At 39.5% G+C, this 21962-nt stretch overlaps 1 protein-coding gene across 1 annotated transcript; it reads left to right on the plus strand.

Annotated features, from left to right (window-relative positions):
• Positions 1-59: 59 nt before the first annotated feature.
• Positions 60-8083, plus strand: PGAP3 (Per1-like protein PGAP3). The gene is made up of 8 exons (XM_037434655.2): positions 60-674; positions 1469-1621; positions 2398-2460; positions 3274-3335; positions 4175-4311; positions 4897-5098; positions 6866-7045; positions 7645-8083. Exons 1-8 carry the CDS (start codon positions 300-302, stop codon positions 7718-7720), a joined length of 1248 nt encoding a protein of 415 aa, XP_037290552.2. The 5' UTR covers positions 60-299; the 3' UTR covers positions 7721-8083.
• Positions 8084-21962: the final 13879 nt, after the last annotated feature.

Consider the following 21962-nt stretch of genomic DNA (forward strand, 5'->3'; position numbering starts at 1 on the left):
AAAGCACGAAACGGAAGCGAAAGTGAAAATAAAACGAATTCTCAACTACTGCAGCATTCCCCGAGTCGCCCGAGATGGTCCTCGCGCCCGCGCTGTGTCCATCGGCCACTGAATGTCATATAACGCTTTTTAACGTGCTCTGATTGTTCCCTGTGTTACGCGTGAAGAAGAAATGACATCACGTGGCATGCCTAGCGTCCTTTCGTGTCAAAGCAACACGGAAGCATTGGAACGAGAGCTGCCGAGGCAGCTCTTGACTCGGCAGCTCCGCGCGCTATCCATTGCCACCGTCAGTTGAGATGCTGATAAGATGGGCCGGACTACGACGTCCCAGCGGCAGTTTACTGTTTCGTACAGTGATGGTGGGACCCTCGCACGCAAGCTGCACCACTCGCACTGCGGTAGCCGCATCGTTGGCTGCGCTGTTGCTGTGCTTGTTCGGTGTTGCTTCCGCATCACCGGGGGATCAGAGTGCCGAGTACAAGTCGTGTCTACGGCGATGCCGCGGCATCAACTGTACGCAGGAGAAGCAGACCGCCTTTCGCTCGGGACAAGCGTGGTATCTGGCTCTTCTGCTTTGGGACTGTGCCGATGAGTGCCGTCACGAGTGCATGTGGCATGCTGTGGACGTGCTCCAGGCTAACGGCAAGCCCGTGCCCCAGTTTCATGGAAAAGTGCGTGCTCGATCATATTTATTATGTATCATTTCCTGACGTCGATACTCTGTATTCTTTGGGCTGTTACGTCTTGGTCGTCTTAGCTTTACTTATACACTTTCCGTTGGTGCGTCGTATTCGCGTCTGCTTGGCGCATTAGATGTATTTTTAACGTAACGTATAGTATTGCAAACATGCTGTAAGAGTTCGTACTAGCCAACTGGCTTTTGCATTCGCATGTTGTTGGCTTACAGATCCAACACATAGTGACTGTAGTATTCGTCCCTTGCTAAAAATAGACACTAAAAGAGCTGTTTGCTTGTTTCTGGTGCATTAAAGGCACTGTTGTTTTTGCGCCATAAACCGCAACGTAAGATTGTCTGCTACTCTTTCCTCAACATTTCAAAAGGTAGATATGTCACATATTTTATAACGATCAAAGCATCTGATTGGTATAAAAGGTGAACAAAAAAAAACATGTTAGTGGTTTTAGTGTCTTTGCTAAATCAAGTATGCTTATAGGGCTAATTACAAGCATCATATGGATTTATTCTTGTGTATTATACTGGAATAGCATGTTGTTGCACGGCTGTGCAGCAGCACTTGTACCATCTGTCACGCAAGAAGAAGCAAAACAATTGAATATGCATTTCCCATTGAAAATCAGTACTTGTGGAGGTGTGGGAGACATTAGCTGGTACACATCTGCCCTACCACATGTCTGGTAAAACATTATTGGCTGTGTATTTACATAAGTGGGAATCTGCTATTTCATGAGCTGCCTTACTGATAAAAGTATGCAAAACTTGCAGTGGCCATTCTGGAGGTTCTATGGCATCCAGGAGCCGGCATCGGTTTTATTTTCAATACTGAATGGCATCTGCCACTTGTGGATGTGGCGCAAGTTCAGGAGGCTAGTTCCACCTTCGGCTCCATTTTATGCCATCTGGAAAGGGCAGGCAGTGGTGAGCATTGCTGCAAACCTTCCTGAGAGAGAATTTGTTACGTCAGTCACATTTTATAGAAGCCGCTATATTCATTTCTCGAGTACTTTCAAAAAGAACACCTATATATTTACTCTTCCGAAGGTAAACATACTTGACAAAAATTTGTCTGTCTGGGTAATATTATAAAAATAAACAAACTATCCAGCCACATTTAGTCTTTAGTTATCAATTTTAAAAACCAGCCCTACGTTTTTAAACCCATTCAGTCTTTTTGTGATGTTCAAACCACACTTGTCAACTGGGACCCTGCCGAGTGTGTATGTACGCGGTCTGTGGAACCAATGGAGAGGAGAACACATTAATAAGAACGATGGTGGAGAGAGAGGCAACCACTAATAAGTGCTAGCTTAGGTGCCAGGCAGACAATGACCTCCTTGAAGAAGAGACCGAACGGGTCTCGAAAGATAGGATGAGTTATAAAATTAAAGGCTACACGCAGCTGAAAAGCATGTTTATTTTTCCTTAATCTTCTGCGTGCTATTCGGTGAGGCGAGGGGTTTTTGCAAGAAATGAAGAAAAAGGCCAAAGTCTTGTCTTTAGAATCTTTTTTGTCTTGTTAATCATGGGTAGTCTACTGCATTTGGCTTTAGTATTCTAGCCAGTGCTTGACTTTCTGTACCATAAAGATAAGCTGAAGTTTCTTTTCATAAAAAGACATGAACTCTTACTTTAAGAATGTGCCATATAGTCCTAGCAAGGAACACTTTTGTCACTATGTTGTGTTTTCATTTCAGTTATCGATTAATGCCTGGTTCTGGTCGGCCGTCTTTCATGCTAGGGACACTCCACTTACTGAGGTAATTATGTCGGACTTAAACTTGCCTTATTTAAAGGAGTGTTCAAGCGAAGTCCAGTGAACATGAATGCACCAAGAAGTGTTGCCAGTTTACCTACCTGGAAACTATCTGATAATTGCTGTCCCCCAGCAGTCCTTTAGGGTAGTGTATTGATTTAAAACAAATTCATTGCTGCCACTTTCTTATGCATTTCTGCTGCTCCAGCAGCTTGTGATGCAATAATGTTTCAACAGAAAATTTATATTACATTTTTTTGGCAATAACATCACCAACATTGAGCCTATTGAGCAGATCTCATAAGCACTGGTTGTCATGAATTAAAAGGCTTACAAGCTCTTCACTGTTTGCATTGTATTAGGAGTGAGTATTTTCAATTTGTGGCATATTTGGTAAAAAATTTGAAAGGACTGTTTGTAACTACTTTACAAGTCACTTTTAAGTTGTTTTTGTATTACTCGAATGGCCCTGTGTCTTTCAGTATTTGTATAAACAGTTAACTTTCCACATAACAGTTGTTTGAGTCATTTATAGCTTCAAGACACATAGTGGTAGCTTTGGTTTGTGAGTGTTTTGTTGAAATATGATGTCCGAAAGGATTTGTAGAGCAGGAAACACAGACACAAAATATCACACGAGATGACGTACGAGGGCTAACATGCGTCCCATGTCTCATTTTGTGTCTTTATTTCCGGCATTGACAAATCGTTTCAGGTGTACAATCAATAGGCCTGATTGGCCACAATTCTGAAGCTGATGTGGTTCTTTTTCTTTATCTGATCGCTTACCAAAACATTCTTTCCATTTCTCATATAGAAGCTTGATTACTACTGTGCCTTTTCTGTGGTGCTCTACTCGCTCTACAGTTTATGTATGAGGTAAGCAACACTATGAAAATTTTTATCGTGGGAGGAAAAAAAAATATTGAACTCTTTTGTTTGGCTACATTTGGCACAAAGCTTCGCTTCAGCATGAAAGAGTTGCATTTTGCATCTGCCAGGTGGTTACTCCATAGATTTTTGCTATATTATGGGGTGTCCCCCTACAGCATCCCATTTTTTTGCATCAGTGTTAGTTTTAAATTGCATTGTTAACATTATAAGTGTTTAGGAATATCGTGCAGTTTAGCGGGAATAATCACCGTATGGCTTCAGTAGCCTACTTCACTGATTGATTGAAAATGTATCTGACTCAAATTGTGTCGCTACTGAAGAGTGAGTGAAGTGTTTTGACAAGAATTTAAACAGGACATGGTCCTGCTGTTTATGCTAGAAGCTGTTTAGCTCTCAGGCTTTCTGGTTTGGAAATAGATGGTGAAATTGTCAAGCAAATAAAAAAAGAATTTCTGAGGTGCCCGTAATATGAATGACTCCACATTAATGACATCATTACTAGTATATGACTACTGGTAATGATAATAATCCCACGTCTTACTAACACTGTTGGCTCAAACAGAGAAGGACACCACGTCTTTCAAAATATGCCAGAATAACAATTTGTAGCTGTAGGGAGAAACTGTAGCAAACTTTGTCTTGTTAAACTTATACTAGTATAGAATATCACTGGTTGTAGGGTTGAAACCTTGAAAGTAAGATATCTTTATTGCTTATTAATCTTACATCTACTACTTGTGCCATTTATAGAATAAATTAGTGCACTTTTGTTAAAAAAATGTAGTACCAACTCACCCAGCAAACTCTTCCAACTATTTTTGCAGATTTCTTGGAACTAAAAGCACATGGCTATCCGTATCGGTGACCATGCCTTTTGCGGCCTTCTTTGTCTACCATATCCAGTACTTAAACTTTGTGCATTTTGACTATGGGTACAACATGAAAGCCAATGTGATTACAGGCAAGTTCAGTAACAGCAACAGTTATTCTTTTTATTCTAACTGTGTCCTCTTGACTTAAGCATGAACAATGCAGGCATGGCATCATATTTTTTTACTGATTGGGCACATGGAACAAGCGAGTTCTTTCAGGGGCAGGGAGGCTGGGGATTATGCGCTGCAATTGGATATGTTTACACCTGGGAGGATAGGGAGTAGAAAGAAAACGAGAGTGTGGGGGTTGGTTCATAATATTATGAAGAAAGCTGCCCCCCCCCCTCTCTGCATCCCCCACGAGCACCACCCCTGGAACAATGAGATTTCAAAAAACCATTCGAAATAGTGTATGTGCAGACATGATGTTAAACATTTATGGCCTTTTGACTTTAAATGCCAACATATTTGAATTTGTGGCTCATAAGTCATATAACAATTAGTGAGACACTCAGTGCATGTCTTTTCAGTATCTGTAAGCAATTCTATGAGCAGTCTATATGCCTACAGAAATGCTGTTCATTTTGTCATTTGCTGATGTTCGAGGTGGTTGAGAACTGTAGATGTAACAGTTCCACATGCAGTATTCACTGATGCACGGGCTATTCATGCAGGTCTGCTCAACTCGATTGGTTGGCTAAGTTGGTGTTGGCATCATAGACGGCGTGGCTATGTGTGGAAGGGCATCATAGTAGTGTTCATACTGGACGCTCTGCTCTTGCTAGAGCTGGGCGACTTCCCTCCATGGCGCTTCCTGGTTGATGCCCATGCCCTTTGGCATTTGGGTACTGCTCCACTGCCACTTTTGTGGTACAGGTATGCCATGCCTTGATATCACTAAAAATGCTAACAAAAAGAGCGGCGACAGCGTTGTTCACTATGTTAAGTAGCACAAAAACATAATAATAATTGGGCTTTAATGTCCCAAAACCACGTTACGATTATGAGAGATGCCGTAATAAAGCGCTCCAGAAATTTCACCCACTTTGGGTTCTTTATAGTGCACCTATATTTAAGCACGTGGGCCATAAGCATTTTTCACCTCCATCAAAAATGCAGCTGCCGCGGCCTGGATTTAGTCCCCCGACCTTTGGTTGGCACTCGACCACCATAATCACTAGACCACTGTAGCGGCGTGAGCATAAGAAATGCGGACAGATTTTTAAAAGCGAGAACGCTAAAGAGCCCATTTTACAGAAATTTCAGTGTTGGTGTTGGCGTCAGTGTTGACGTTATTGTCCATGAGCAAAAGATTGCATTGGATGCAAACAATAAAAAAAATCGGGGGTTTGAACCAGAATTGAGCTTAGACAGTCAGATATTGCACCACAGAGCCATGCCTGAGGTTCAAACTGCTTTGGGAAAAATAACTGCACAGGCATCATATAGTGTGAAGGACACTGGTAGTGCATATAATATTGCGTGGCAAAGGCACAGAATTGCACTGCATGATTCACACTACCAGTGACTGACTTAAAAACCGGCCCATGATGTAGCACTTAAGCATAATTGATCATCGGCAGTAGATACAATATCAACAAAATGTACAGCTTTGTAGTTGCATGTTTTGCCGCACATACTTTTAGTGGGTACTCATCTTCTAATCTGCAAAATTATTAATTATGGCATAGTGGGTACTTTGCAACTGTACTATCAATGGCAGAGGTTCGCGGGATGCAAAATGTTCGATAAAGATAAATTTCTGCTTTGTCTAGAAATGTGATTTCGAAATAAATGTTCCACCCTAAACTTGGTGTTCCGACCTGTATGTCACCAGCTTGATAACGAGCATTAAACGCTGATATAGCAGAAATTCGCATTTGTTGTGCATCCAACGTCCCGCAATCTTTTGCTGTTCATAGTACCTGCATTAGGCATTCTAGGAGAATTTAAAATGGCCAACGTTATTCTTGCGGCATGGTTGAGGTGTCCACCAAGAAGAGAAGCGGGGCAAGCAAACGAGGAAGTGACATCAGCAGGGCTTGACTATGCTATTGTGTTGCACTCTTGAAGGTGAAGTGCAAGCATCCCCTAAATTTTTTTGAAAAGCTGAAGCAGCATAAATTACTCCTGAGAGGGTGTGCCCCTTCAAGCTACTGCTTCCACTGTCTCATGTCTCTTAATATATGTCGTGGTAGTGCATGTATGTACTATGAATAAAGCTCCCATGTGAAGTAAAAACTCGGTATTTTGTCACTACGGTTAGATGGAGCATGTGGGAAGATTTACAAATGTATTATTAAATTGTGAAAGTTAAGATGTAGCTCTAGGATACTGCTTGTTTGTTTTTATGTGACATTTTTGCCAAGCTCCCTACTTTGCACAATAATGCAGTTTTCCTTCTTTGATTGGTGAGTTTATGCAGCGCGTACTGCTGATCTTGATGGCGCATTTCTATTTCATTGTGTTTTTGCATGAGCTGCATTCTTAGCGTTGGTTGCTAGTTAGTGAAGCTTCACTAACAAGTCCTTTCTATGAAATAACCATGGTAGACCTAATGCTGGTTGATTATATCAGTGCGAGTGAGATATCAGTCAGACGAACGGGACTAATCTTTTTCGTATTTTTTTCAATTTTGTTTAGGTTTTTGATTGACGACAGCCTGTATGAACTCCACACGAAGAAAAATGCTGGAAAAGTTGCCAACGGGCTGCAAGACTGGTTCTTCCCGGGTGATGAGAGCACAAGTATACCAAAAGATGTTCAAAACCATGGTGAAGAGTTTGCTGCAAGCCAGTGCACATCTTGCCTGAACCATGATGAGTGAGTGCTAGTTATCTGCCCTTTGAAGCTGAAGTTTTGCAACACCTTATCACTGACGAAAGACACGTTATCTTAGCTCTCAGTTTCTTTTTACTCACGTGTGCATTTGAGCTGGTGTAGCGAGACTTATTTTTAAGATATGTGATAATTGTTGTCTTGAAAATATCAGCCTATCACCTGATGTAACTACGAAGCTATACAAGGGAGGCTTTTACATATGTAGCATTTCTTAATACTACGTGGCAATCAATGTACTGATTTGTTTGTTAGTGACATTAGTCAGTTCCGTGGTATTGTTCGACCTTCCAATGCTTACCTCAAGGTCACTAAGTATTTATATATTATATTGGCATGTGTTAATATATGCTTTAAGAATGTATGCTAATACAAAACAACTTTAATAAAAATTTCAGGACATTTATTTTTCTTATTCAGATGTCATGAAATTTCATGCGACTATTGCATTCAATCTGTTGTTTTTTTTTTTTTTTCCAATTTACTACAAGGTGGTTCCGTATTCTCAACTGTAATTTTTATCCTTTCACAAGTGGCTGATAGCGGCTATAAGCTGAATCAGTGCCAAACATGTTTCTTCCTAGGTTTCTTACCAAGGCCAAGGTTCAAGTTACACAGAATGGCAATAGCATTGGAGAAGACTGCCCAAAGTGTGTGTGACAAGCTCGGTGAATAGCAGCATGCCGCTCTTTTAACAGCACTGCCTTGTCCACGTCCTTTTTCATAGCTTATGTAGTTGTAGTGCAAAAAGAGTAACTGAAAGAGAAGGAAGTTAATTGTTCCAAAGTTAAATGCATGTTGTACTCAGACTGTTATACAAAACTTCTGATAATCTTTTTCTTGTCTATGTCAAAAAATGGGTGCAAAGAAATGTTGTTTGGTGGTGCACCAGAGAAATTATGTAAACTGCTTTGGTGCTACACTAGTCAAGCACAAAATATGGTACACTGGTAAGACACACTGTATCATATCTTATGCTGGCAAATTAACAAGAGAAGGCACGCCTAATTTTTTTCCAGCAACACAGCAGACGTGCTGCATTGAAATGCTTATGTTAATCTTTTTGCAGTGTTTATACACTGAAGTATGTGTTCATAAATTGAAGCACAAATGACAGTGAATTTTTTTGTGTGTAATTACATGGAAGTACACCATGGAATTACTTTGTGGCAAGTTGAGCATAGAGTGTTTCAAGTTCTGAAGTGTGAATTAAACAATTGTGAAAATTGCAGTTAAGCTTCAGACCAATTAGAGAATTGCATGGGAGTATTTCAGTGATCGTTTGCATATGAATATATGAGCGCTTTAAAAAATTAGCAATATCAATGTGTACTTCCTGGTATTGCTTGCAGCGGTCAACTTCCTGATTGTGTACAAGTAGCAACACTCTAGATATTTTCTCTAAAGATATAATTTACAGAAAGGAGGATTCTGTACTTTAAATATTTTTTTCAGCCTTTGCGGGAATTAATATTTAGATATGTATTTAGAGATTGCGAGGAAAAAGATTTGTAGCCATTTTGCATTTTGAGCGATTTGCACGCATGGTTTTGCTTCTCAGCTTGAACATTCCTGCTTCAGATGCACTTATTTTTTCAGTTTTAGGTTGGGGATTGCTGCTTACTGTCTGGAAAAAAAAAATGGTTCGTGCTTGGAGAAACACACACAAAAAAAGTACAGGACACACGAGGCAATTTGTCTGCCTTTGCATGCTATTTATTTGTCTAGATCGTAAGCTTCCTTGCAGGGCATAACTAACTTGTCCTAATTGCTACTTTGACTGCTGTTATTTAACACAAGTTCTGAGGCAACGCATTGTACTTAGCAGCCAATGAGTGTAGGAAAGCAGAACCTTTGTTTCTGACACGATTGACGCACTGGTAGACGGGAAGTAGCTGCTTTGCCGAATGCTGTAGATGTCGTGTGTGAAACCAAGACAATCTAGTAATTTTCGCACCCGAATAAATCTTACTGATACGGAGCGAACACTTCCATGAAAGCGTAGCAACATATTGTACAGTTAAACGGTAAACAAGAACGAAATATGTAGCAGTGCCAACACTTTTTTATAGGAACTTATGCAAGAAGCACCCAGAGCTTAGGTGTTGTCAATAACTAAAGTATAAGCTATAGCAATTTATTTGGAGATTTGTGTTATAAGAAGTGACCACAGATTTATTAAAAGAATAAAGAGAGTAATGAGATGACCACGATGTAAAGAAATAATGACAGACAGGTTAAAGTATATTTAATCACAGCAGTTTGTAATTTGGTTGTAGTACAAAGTACTTTGTAACACATGAGCAATAGTAGCTGATTTAATCTGCATACTTTACACACATTAATTATGAACTGAATACACTTGTTCCATGATAACTAAACAGGTTGGCGTTTTTGTGTATGTTAGCCAGACATCCTGCTATCCAAACAGTCACAAACATCTATGTAATCACAGTCCTATTAGGGAAGTTCTTTTTTTTTGTGCTTTGACCTTTTGTAGATCCCATACTTTGTTCAGTTGAGCGTGTGTTACAGCTGAGTTGAGCACCTCAAGATGTCTAGCCTGTTTCAAGATTGGCTCATTAGTTATAACATAATTAAATGTAAATGTAACTGTAAGTTGTAGCTGTATTTATAACTCGCAATGCCATAATCATTGGCTACGAATAATTGTTTCTGATTGTGATGTTCTATACTGTAAAATAATAAGCTGTAGTTCACGCGAGAAAACCATTTAGCATTGCAAGTTGTTACCATGGGCATAACATGACTGCCACATAAGGTATTTCTGCACTAGTCTGCTCAGTTTAGTGACCTGAGAGTTGTGATTTTTACAAGATTGTTTTTGCAGTTTGTATTCAAGATGTCACCTTTAAAAAACGAAGTAAAATCTTTCACAAATTCAAGTTAGTAGGCTGTTTAAAACAATGAGACAAGTTTTTATTGCACCATAATGAATTAATATTGAACAAGATTATAAAATAAGTTAGTAAGCATTAGTATCATATATTGCATGTTTGAATGTTACACTGAGAACTTTAAAATTTGGATTTAATTTTATAGTACACTTGTCGTAATCACTGGCTGAATTTTTATCAGTCACCGATAGAAGCTCGTGACGATTTGTTTATGAAATTGACCACTTCCAAAAATCTTTAAAGTGGCTTCCCTGTTGTTTTCTAATCAAAAACTCTTGTGCACAGACTGCTTTCCTCACTCACTGTGCTTTTACCACTCCTAACTCCAGTGAAGGCACGCGAAAACGACTAGACGACTTATTCTCCACCTCCTAGGAGCCCTCAGCCTAGGATTGCATGGCGGACGAGGCATCTCTTGTTCGTAAAGAAGGGAGCGGGGGAAAGGCAGAAACACAATGAGTAAGAAAAGCAGTCAGTGAACGAGAGCTTTTGGTTGGAGAACAACCTTGCAGAAAAGCTGCCTTGTAGATTTTTGCAAATGGTCAATTGTTACGCAGTTCTGGCCTAACTTCTTATCATTTCAAATACCTCTTCAGTGACATTTTATTTTATATTGTTTCAAGTCACCGGACCGTTTTCAAGTAATATTTCAAGGCAGCCCTTCATGTATATACCTTTCGTGGTGGATATCAAAAATGTATGCTGGGCAAGTTTCATAGAGCTCATAAAAAAGTTCGCAGATAATGTATGTTACCAATGAAACTTCTCAAGAATCCCTGGGAGTAGTATTGATTAATAGTGGTGAGTGAAAAGTGGGGTCACAAAAACATTTTCAAGTTTTAGGTTGTGTCAAATATTTTTGTTCATCTTAAACAGTAATTTGTAAAGGGTAAGAGATGAGACCAAAATAGAAGCGCAGATTCTTTCTCCCCAAATACATGTGACGCCATTTGCAAATGCAGACCTACTGTACAAGGCAGCTTTCAAATAGGCAAAGCACCTGATCATCACATATTGCCTCATAATGACACTGATAGTAAGTGAACAAAGGAACATTGCAAAAGTGCATGTACATTAATACATTAAGCGTGTTATCTGGCATTGTAACTATGCAACTTGTAGCTTTCTTATTTGGAAAATGAGCTGAGTATTTTCAAGATTTCATGCATGTAACGCAGATGCACAAGAAAACAAAAGTTAATAAATCAGCTGAAAAACAAAGCACTTTTTTCATGTCACTGCTAGAAAAAAAATAAGAAACTGATGACCTTTGTTGTAGGAGGCAATAATCATTTACTAGAAATCAAGGAGAAAATTTTTGTCAAGTTGGCTTAACAAAGCGAGTTCAATTAATTTGCTCGATAACTTTGGATGGCACTGTCTTGCTTGTCACTTTGCAGGAAGGTGATATGTAAGAGTTGGAGTAACTCTGTGTTATCATCAGCTGTGCAATATTGAATTCTGCAACTCAAAAGTTCTGTTTGACATTTCGTCTAGTAGTATTTCCGCATTCCTGCTGATGACAGTTTTCTCTTTGTTCATAAATTTCTGTATGAAATGAATTTTTGTTAGGGCAGGCTCTCTGTGTAAAAGCAAATGCCCTGATGTGACTGAAGAAAGAGAACAGCATTTCGAGCTAAAAATCAATGCGTACAGAAATAGGAAATTCCAGAGTGTCTAGTGGCTCTTCCATAGTGTGGTTGTAGTAATGCGGATAGTGTTTCCAAAAAGGTAACTTTGCAGAATTTCCAGATCACTGCAATAGTGTATGAATTATGTTGTGCAAACTGAACAAAGCTTTCCAATCTACATGCAAAATATTAACTGTGCTATGAGCATATAATGGTTGTGCTAGATTACAAGTCTGCCATCATGAGCAAAAGTAGTCCAGGACAAGTGTGGAGGCCAGGCCTACCTACTTAAAATTTAGCAAGTGGTTTGCTATCTGTAGTGTATTTTCACCATTACAAAAAGTTTTATATTTGCTAAGCAATGGTAGAGATTATAAGGAAAATGGCTTTAGTGATCCATCAGCTGTTTCTTGCTGCATTGACATTTTAGCACATTTTATTTAACCTTGGCTTACAAGAAAAAAATAAAGGGAGAAGTAGATATGATATAATATCAGAGGGACAGATGTGCTGATTTAACTAATGTTTTCAAGGTCATCAATTTAAAAATTGTTTATTTTTTCACTCCATCAAGTTGGGGTTCATCATGATTCTGGGCCAACATTTGTTAAAGCAGCAGGTGTAACATAATGTCCCGTTTGTGGCTACCCCCCTCCCCCCCTCCTCAATTTTGGTATGGAAAATTAGTTTTCTGTACACAGATATTAATATTTTTAAGAAGACAAACTGTTGTGGTTTTTTATACAATTTAAAAGAAAAAAATGCTGTGTTGTGTGTGGGATATTTTTCCTTGTGATGACCTCAAAGTTGCCTGTTGCAATATATTTTGCATCTGTATTGGAACGATCAGTGAATATTTGATACTTTTTCTACACTGAAAATTTTACTTGCTTCTAGTAATAGAATTTCTGCTGCTTCTCAGCTCAGCAAACTTGTAGTGGGAAGGGCAAGCTGCTCAGTGGTTTCACATGTTTAGAGTGTAAGCAATCCCGTTTTAGTAATTGCTTGTGGCCTCTAACCTTGACTTGGCGTTTAAGTGTCCCTCTGTCATCAATGCCCTGATGACTCCCAGAGAAATACCATGTGCCTTGACTGCCTCCAGAGATCGATGATCATTGTTGGCATTGATCTACTATTCTTGTACTCTACATTCCGAAGTCTTCTTTAGTCATTGTTTTCAGTGTATGTGCACGGACACAATATGTGTTTTTCCAAGGGTTAGCAAAGCTGTTGGTTTTCTAACCTTTTTTATATCCTGCTCTATTTTAAAGTGATCCAAAATTATGTAATGCATTACGCTAGTGTTTATATATATATATATATATATATATATATATATATATATATATATATATATATATATCACACCCTTGTTACACTGGCAGGTCATGTTTTGGAGGCACTTTTCTTGGGCGTGTAAATTTACGTTGAAATGTTTGTTAGTTGTGACTGTGCAGATTTGTCTAGTCATCCACTTTCACAAGTTATTGTTCATTCCATCTGATGCTTCAATGAATAACTATTCATGTATATTGTATCTGACTGCGTACATGTGCATAGTGTTTAGGCAGTGGGCGATGACGACTTGTTTTGCATTTTTCATGTTTCAAGGTAGCAGTCTGTTAGTGCTTCTTGGTAAGGGTATTTCGTACATATTTAGTCTATGCTTACCTCATATTTTGGACATTAATAAAAGTTTTTACACAGAATTATTTGTGTACTCATTTTGCACTCTGGTGTCATCCACATACTAGGGCTTGCCATCTGTCAACATTTTAAAAAAATACAAGTTTTATAATAATGATACTGTAAAGTATAACATCCCAGTGTAATTAGCATATGGTTATAACAAGAGGGCAAGAATATGAAAGTGCCATGAAGGGGGAACTGCCACAGGCACAGTTGAGTGAAACTGGTCTGCTTGCATTTGTGGGATCAACGAGCAAATGTGGCTGCTCAAGACAACAGAAGTGCTCTTAATCTCCTACTGCATGATGACAACTTGTCAGCTTCATCACCATTGCTGCATCCAACAGTCGCGCTGTCAACGTAACAAGATGGTCCCCAATTTCAAGGCAATTTACTCTAGAAATAAACATATCGTCGCTATGTGCTCCCATAGAGTGAATGCTCAAGTGCTGCTGCCATTCGATAAGGCACCAATCGTACCGCATGCCCGCTATTCAGCTTATGTCTTCGGTTGAGCTTACTGTGCCTTGCTTCAAACTGCTCGAAATGCCAGATTTTTGTGTGAGGCAGGAAAGTCTGGGAAGGCAGAGTGAAGAAGCAGTGATGACTCATCTGTGGGTTTGTGACCGTGCATCACTTAAGTACAATGTAATCTACCATCATTGATTAGTCTTGATTCAATAACGCTGTCAATAAATATGAATAAACAGTCTGTGAGGTGCAAGGCTTTCTTGACAGTGAATGGGGCAAAGTTAGAGGAGACTGCAGAGCTGCTATCACCATGTGTAAACACAGTAGCCTAGCATAGTACATCAAGCCATTAAAGCAACAGAACAAGCAGAATGATCTCGTGTTTGCTTCAAAAAAATACAGAAACGGCGATTGTCGAGTCTTAAAGAGCGAAACAAGTTCGCCTATTACTATGTAAAAGAATGTTTTTGCCATTTTGCTGCCTTATTCATGCACGTCAATCTACTCCAAATGGTTGGCTATACTGAACGCATCCAGCACGGCGATGTTTGTTATGAGTGGGCTGGCTGGTATCATTAACTGGCTTTACATGTGCTACATACTATACTGACAGAGGTTTGCCATTGAGACCTTTCATAATGCTGCTTGCTACACTGCAACTTATAAAATTAGTTTTACCAATACTGGATCAGCAGCGACACATAGCCACTGCTTAACTTCCCTGTCCCTCTCTTTCTGTCTCCTACTGCTCAATGCATAAAATTTTATGGCTAAGCTCTCATAGCCGAACACAAAATTCTATGCAATTGGCATTTTCCCAATACTTACTAGAGATTTGGCCTCGGCCGTTTGTTGGAAAACAATGGTGTTTGGCCTAAGCATACTACCTTTATGCGTGCATTTGCTCTTAACTTCATACTTTTGTTAAATATTGTTCAACACTTTTTGAAGTAGGGCTTGTGCGTCTTTAGTAGCTGTAGTAGCCCCAGTATATGTTATCAGTGCTACCGACATTTTTTTTGCAAGCATGGTCTGCATGGTCCACCAACTTCCCAAAACATAATTTTTTGTTCAGGTTAGACAAAATTACAGTGATAGCCTACGCTTTTATTTGCTTAAATGTGGACTTGCACTATGTTGGGTTATATGCTAAACATTCCTTATTACACTGGTAACAGAAGAGGTGCTGCATCTCCCACAAACGTTAAAAGTATGTCTCTCGAGGTGCTGCATCTCCCACAAACGTTAAAAGTATGTCTTGAGAGACATTGTTATAGCACCAGGCTTTCATACAAAAAGTTTTTGAAGCTTCCTGCATGTTATATGTCAATACTCTTGACAGAGACTAATATGCAATTTCTTATACTTCAAATTCAAGAAGCACAACACATCAACACACAATTCTAGAGAGTTCAATTGCTGCGTTTTTTGTGTCATCTGCATGCTCATAAGAATTCATTTAGCAAACAGCAATAGAGCTATGCCACATCATCCTACTGCTAGATCCGTGTTTATACATAAATGCCTCTTGGTAATGCGTTCGTGTTTTATTTAAGTTCAAGCAGTGTGTTCACAATGACATGCATATCAGGAACCTTTTAAGGTCAAGACAGCAATTGCATCAGTTCTTACAAGAGACCCACTATGCTCATTTAAAACATTCCATGTGGGGCTCTTTTGTACCGATGTAAAAAATAAGTACTTCTTTAATGTTCGCTGCCCTTTTACAGAGTTTCTCTGTTTACCTTTGCTCACGCACACTCCAAGGTTGGGTGAGCAGATGCTTTTATCAGTAGGCAGGCAAGTAGAGTGATGAAACAGATGTGTTTGCACAACTTGATACAATTTATTTTTATTCCCTATAGAAACAACACTTCAGGAAGAGCAGCAGTATCTTGTGGTGTACTTTGAAAGCCACTAGGAATAGCAAACTGTGCCAGCAGCGGCTTCAAGGAGATCTGTCACAGAATCGTGTAAGGAGAGCAGTTCCATTTTCAGTTTTCTCATCTGAATGATTTATGGCCCCATCATAGTTCCTGAAGTACAGTAGCAGAACAGCACAGTGTCTTTACATTACACCACATTCGTTGAATACTGTAGCCAGACATTCACTTTTGCATTCAGCTTCCTGCATCTCTTCCACCTAAATAAGTTTCCTGCCCGTACAAACTGCTCACTGTTGTCACCTAAGCTCTAGTATAGAACACCAACACTGTTCTTGATGTCGCAATAAGTTTTATTTCATATGACCAATTGTAGCTGCACAGGAACCCTTAGGCAACAAGCTTGAGACAACAGGCAAGGGTGGTACTGATGGCGGCAAGATTTCTCGACCTTTTTCTCAATGCTTTGTACATTGCTGAGTGGGAAGCAGGGAACTTATGGTGCCCGGGCAGTTACAATGGCCTGTTCCAAGTGTTGCAAAGGGGTCAAGCAAACTTTCTGATAACTTGAAGCTGCCGATCTCATTTTATTTGGTTTAAAATAAAATGTCCCCATTGTTTTACAGCAACGGCAAGTTTTGCCTGTCTTAGTGCTTGCCAATGTCCTGAGCCATGCAGCCACAATTATCTCTATAGCCATTCCACGTCGATGTCACAGTCGTTTGGCAACCACCTCAAATGTATTAAAAAATATTGTGCTAGTTTAATGCATTGACAATAGTGAATTTCAAAAATTATAGATATATTTCTAAAATAAATAAGTTTCGGTCATGTGCTATTTTCCAAATTTTGGATTCCAGTGCTGTTTATCAGCAAATTCATTGAGAGTACTGTTTTTATTCCGATGCTAAATTTAGTTTCAATATTAAGTAAAGGCATCTGTTTAAGGAAGCTCAATAATATTACCATAATTTTTTTGCCATGATTGCCTCCAGAATTCTTGCCAAAATTTTCTACGTTTGCATTTTTTTAAAACTGCACAATGCATAAATATTTCAGCAAATAATACTTGCTGAATGGAAGGTATACATGGCACAAAAATATTTTTCCACCACAGAAGTTTGTAAATCTTCTGAGAAATACTCAAGAATTTGAAAAAATCCTGATTTTGATCCACAATGAGAGGAAATTCACACAATGTGGTGCTTCAACTAAAAATGAGGTTTATACTTCAATCAAAAGCAAATATGCAGTTCTTCTTATGTTCCAAGTTTCATCACATTTTTTTGTTCTAAGGAAGACCATTTTTGAAGTTCTGCATTGATGGCTATCTACCATTTGTTTATATGACAGCTTCCTCAGTGAAGTTCGCTACTGCCATCAACTGGGAACTTTGCAAATTGTTTTTTAAAAAGATACTGAACAAAATTTTTTCCGCCAAAGTTTTCAACCAAATTAAATAATTGGGTCCTGAATCAATAGAGAGAACCTTCATTCCAAGCAGAAACTACCGGAAATTCAGGAAAATAATGAATTTAACACGTTTTTTACAAACTGCTGCGTCTAGCGACCACGCTGTGAACTACAGGAGGCGACGTTTGCCGATGTCAAACCCACCTAAAATGGGCAAGTAAACAATGCCAGCCGTTGTATCTCTAGACTCGCTCATCTCCCTCTCTGGTTCCCAGAACCGGTATGAACAGCGCCGGTGGCAAAGAATGCTCCCAGCTGAGGCGAAGCATCAGCGCTTTTGAGGAAGAGGGAGAATGGAATGAAAGGAGAGGTGGAGAAAAGGTAGAGGAAGACTGGAGCTCGTGCACCCTGCTAGCGCCTCGGCAAATCTGAAGTCACAGCTCCCACGCGCTGGCAATCCATAAAAAGCACAGCCAACTGTTCGAAAATATGAAAAATTAACTCTGTTTATTAGAACAGTCGCATCTTTCAAGTAGAATTACGAAGTTTTGTTAATTTCTGCAATTTTTGTTCAGCATTCCTTTGAAACAAAAAAATGCAGGGTAAAACTTGCATAAATTTAAGGGCTCGTTAATCATAAAAGTTGCCACGTAAGCCCTGCCAGTGACAAGTCATCTTATAATTCACTTTTTCTTTCTTCACAGTTACTTCACAATTACTTCTAAAAACAACCCCCTATACTTTTCCTGGAAATAATGTTAGTTTTCATTATTATTGTGTCTAACAAATGAAATGAGCTCTTCAATTTACACTTTCCTAAATATAAGAAATACTTGCCTTCAATTGAGGTATATAGTTGATATATAGTTGAAGCACAACGTGTGAATTTAGCTGCAATATGGGCCAATACGAAGATTTTCTCAGCTTTGTGATTTCTTCTTGTATGATTTACAAACTTAAGTGGTGTGAAAATATTTGTAACATAACATGTATCTTCCATAAAATAAGTAATAATTACTGAGATATTAAAGGGGCCCTGCAGAAATTTTCAATGTAATCGTCAATTGGACTGATTGAAAGAGCTTATTGCCTCGCGAATCAACTGCCGCAAAAAGCCTTGAATCCGTCTAGTACGAGCGAAGTTGCAGTGATTTGCCACATGCTTTGAGCACTTCCTCTCTCTTTTTGTACAAACAAGTGCGACAAAAGTTACGCAAGAAGGGAGATGAGGAGGAGGCAAAAAGATGTGTTCTTTTGACAGCGCACACCATGACCTCGAGCAGTTTGTTGCCCTTTGTTTCTTCAAACGGGCAACTCATTTTTAATGGGATTGCACGCAACATGTTACGGCATCCTGCGGTGCGCATGGTAATAATGAAGTAGCTCGTCATGCTGAAATCAGCCAGTAGCTGTGGCAGAGATATGTAGAGCCTTACATGGCAGAAGAATTGCAGCAATATTAATAAGCTTGAGACACCTTACGCCAGGCGTGTGGAAACATGCCGCGGGCCACATGCGGCCTGCAGCTTTACAAGGAATAAGCTTTCTCGACTTTCCTAAATGATATTCACGTTAGATTCTAGCTTATTGCATTTAATATAATTCTTTGTTCGGGGAGCCACAGAGACAGGACCAGTCTCACTTTATTTTGCTGATGCGCCCCATGCAGTCACTGTTTTGAAGCATCATCGTAGCTTGAAACTATTTCAGAATTTTAGACATTCTGCAGATTGGTATCGATATCTCTTTTGAGACCTATGTCAAATTCTCTACTAGTATGAGCTGTACATGAGATATAGGAAAGACATTCTTTCAAGTGGCAACATCGAGTAACATTTTGTTCACCCCCCCTCCCCGCCCTTCCCAGACTTCCTTCACTATTCTGGCCCTTGGCGAACTAAATTTCGCCACTGCGGCGCCCCCTGGATGAGATGAGTTTTAGACCCTTGCCTTACACAAATGTCTTTGCCCATTATGTCAACAAATTTGGTACTCAAAAAACTATGCTCTCGGAAGTTTTTCGACTCGCAGAACTCGGACAACATTATGCAAAATATGCAAGAATTCCAAATTGCTAAAACATTTTCTGCCCGAAACATTCTTTCACCGCTTTCAATGCAATAAATCAGTAAGAGTTCTTTTTTAATACATTTCAGAATACGTTTCAGGCTGGAATGTATGGCATGTAATGACCAACAGTTATTACTGAATTTTGTGAATAGCTCAAGCAATGCTGCCAATGCAAGTAGTTTCTTTTTCTCTTACGAATGTACATTTTCTTTAATTTAACCAGCACACACAGTGTGCACTCCATGAAACCTGTAATGTTTTACCGATTGCAATGTCCTAGTTTCTACTTATGCTCCAGTGTGTAGCTTCAACGATGTGATTAAACAGAAATATTTAAAGCTAATTTGTATACCCTATCTACAAACCTGCATAAACTAGTCATGCTCCTTGACAGGGGAACAAAAAAAATACTCCCATTGCCATTCCACATAAGTGGCGAAAGAGTTCACACACCAGAACTGAAATGTGCAAGTACTACATGTATCTAAATGCTCTTTTATCTCTTTTACTGCTACAACATCAATTCAACTGCAAGTAATATAATTCAAAGTGCACTCCAAATGTGCCCCAAGCCAAAAAAACTGCTCACCGGCTAGACAGTACGTATTCTCGACTGTTAAGTTTGGACAGCACAAGTAAACAAGGACAAGGAGGAACGCAGCTAGAAATACTAGTCCATGGCGTTTTTGCGCTTATTCTTGCCTCCACTCATATGTCCTGCTCAAACATGGTACTTGTGCATCACAAGCACTCTCGTGTTCTGAATGCCACAGTGTAACGCTTTCTATGACAACTCATTACCGTAGGTAGTAACTGCTCTTTCATAGCATTCCCTGAATATAGCATGCAAGATTTTTAAAACAGCAGTGATTGCCATTATCGCCAACAAAGATGCCTCGAAATTTCTACGGTTATTACCCACCATGTCGGCTAATTCTATCCAGTGTCCACCAACTGCATCATCTCATCACATCGCCTAATCATCCGTTGTCCTGGGCTGGAATGGCCTTCTTTAAAACCGACCCTGTTATTTTTTAACAGACTAATCTGTTGTCTCTTATATGTATTAGGTGGCCTGTACGTCTGTTGAGAATACCAAGTGCAACACTTGCTCTCTGTGAATGCATGCGAGACGAATGTGAAATTCTCAGACAGCAGCAGTTATGCATGTTCCAGCAAAAGTCTGCTTGGCCCCTCGCTTAATGTTGATGGCATCACACTAACACAACAATTCGAAGCATTTTTTCGACATCGACCACCCGTCACTGCACAGGTTTTTCAGGCAGCGGCCTGAATGGGGCAGCATCAAAGGGACAAGTGGATCATCGGTGCTTTTGGAGAAGACAAAAACACAGAGTAGGTGAACATAGGTGCAGGTACACGTGGGTTTGTACTTGAAGAATACTGGGATTAGACGACAGTCTTTCTTGCTTCCCTGCTTGTTCTGCCTTGTGATGGGCTCCCCCTTCCCATTTACAGCCCATGCACACTGCTCTTAGAAAGGACGGGATGGCATCGATAGTCACCATCGCTTATCGTGGAGGTGCACACATCAACCTCGAGTGGTTTGAGGAAAGGTGCATTTGAGGAAGGCTTGGAGGTGCTTATATTTGAAAAGGAAAAGGTAGAGAGAGAAAGAGAAAGGACAATGAGTGATAGGTTGGACGAGTAATAATAAAGGTCTATAAAAAAAAAAAGAAAAGCCAATGAAACCTCAATAGAGCCTTACAAGACACTCAATTTGATGAAATGCGAATTTATATTCCACTGATACCCGAGGTATAAAATGGGAAACGATTTCAGGCGAGCTATATTTGCACAAACAGAGTTCTTTATTTCTATTCCTTCACGATATAACCAAAGAATGTCTACTTGAGATGGCAAGTGCTTGAATGCCAACAGCTATTTCAACTTGGTGTGTGCTCGAAAAAATTCCTGCTCTGCAAGAGTAATATGTGCGATTTATTAAAAGCCATCAAAAGCAGCACACATTTAAGCCCAAAAGTATGCTTTATGTGTAGTGACGCAAGACTTTTGCTCAACAAAACAGAAAAACAGTTATCACTGCTCAAATCCAACATGAAGCAAAATGCAGAAAGATATTTAACTGGATATTTTAACTGCAGTGAACCACAGAGCCACTAACGAAAAGGCTAAGCTGTTTTGCATGCACTCTTCCACATCATTTCTGTACTATATGAGGCCACTATAAATGCTTAACCAAGAAAAAAAAAGATGCTGCCACAGTGAGATCTATTATCAGAGAGGCAGTGAGTAAAGGCACCATATTTGTGCATTCTAGATGCCAAACACATTTAGCATACCAGCTACTCCGGTATTACTCAACATAGACCTGCCGAGTAATACTAAGTAAGTAAATTTCAAGTGCAAACTGGATAATGTCTCACCTCAAGGAGAGCTTCAGTGGTACATTGTCAAGTTGCTTTTCCTACAAAATAAGGGAACACTGCTGCTAGCTGTAGTACACAGCCAATAGCACAAGAAACTATATTTAGGTCCTCCTTTTTCTGTCATAAAACGCACTAAAAAAAAAGCACATTCCTAAAAAGAAAAGCCAAGCTTGAACATCACAGATTTCTTTGTCGAGTATGAACAACACCCAGTGTGCCGCCCTTTATGCAAAAGAGGGCGAGACGCTAGTTGCAAAAGGGTGCAAAAGAAGGTGCCTCATGCTTCCAAGCAAAACATCAGAAAATGGCAGACATAAAGAACTTAACAGGATTCCTTCTCTCTACCTACCAATATTTATTGAACGATTAAGAAGCCAGGTATGTGGTACGCATAGCTAGAAGGGTGATGAAAGCAG

The sequence above is a fragment of the Rhipicephalus microplus genome, chromosome 1 (assembly GCF_043290135.1).
Source record: "Rhipicephalus microplus isolate Deutch F79 chromosome 1, USDA_Rmic, whole genome shotgun sequence".
Taxonomy (NCBI): domain Eukaryota; kingdom Metazoa; phylum Arthropoda; class Arachnida; order Ixodida; family Ixodidae; genus Rhipicephalus; species Rhipicephalus microplus.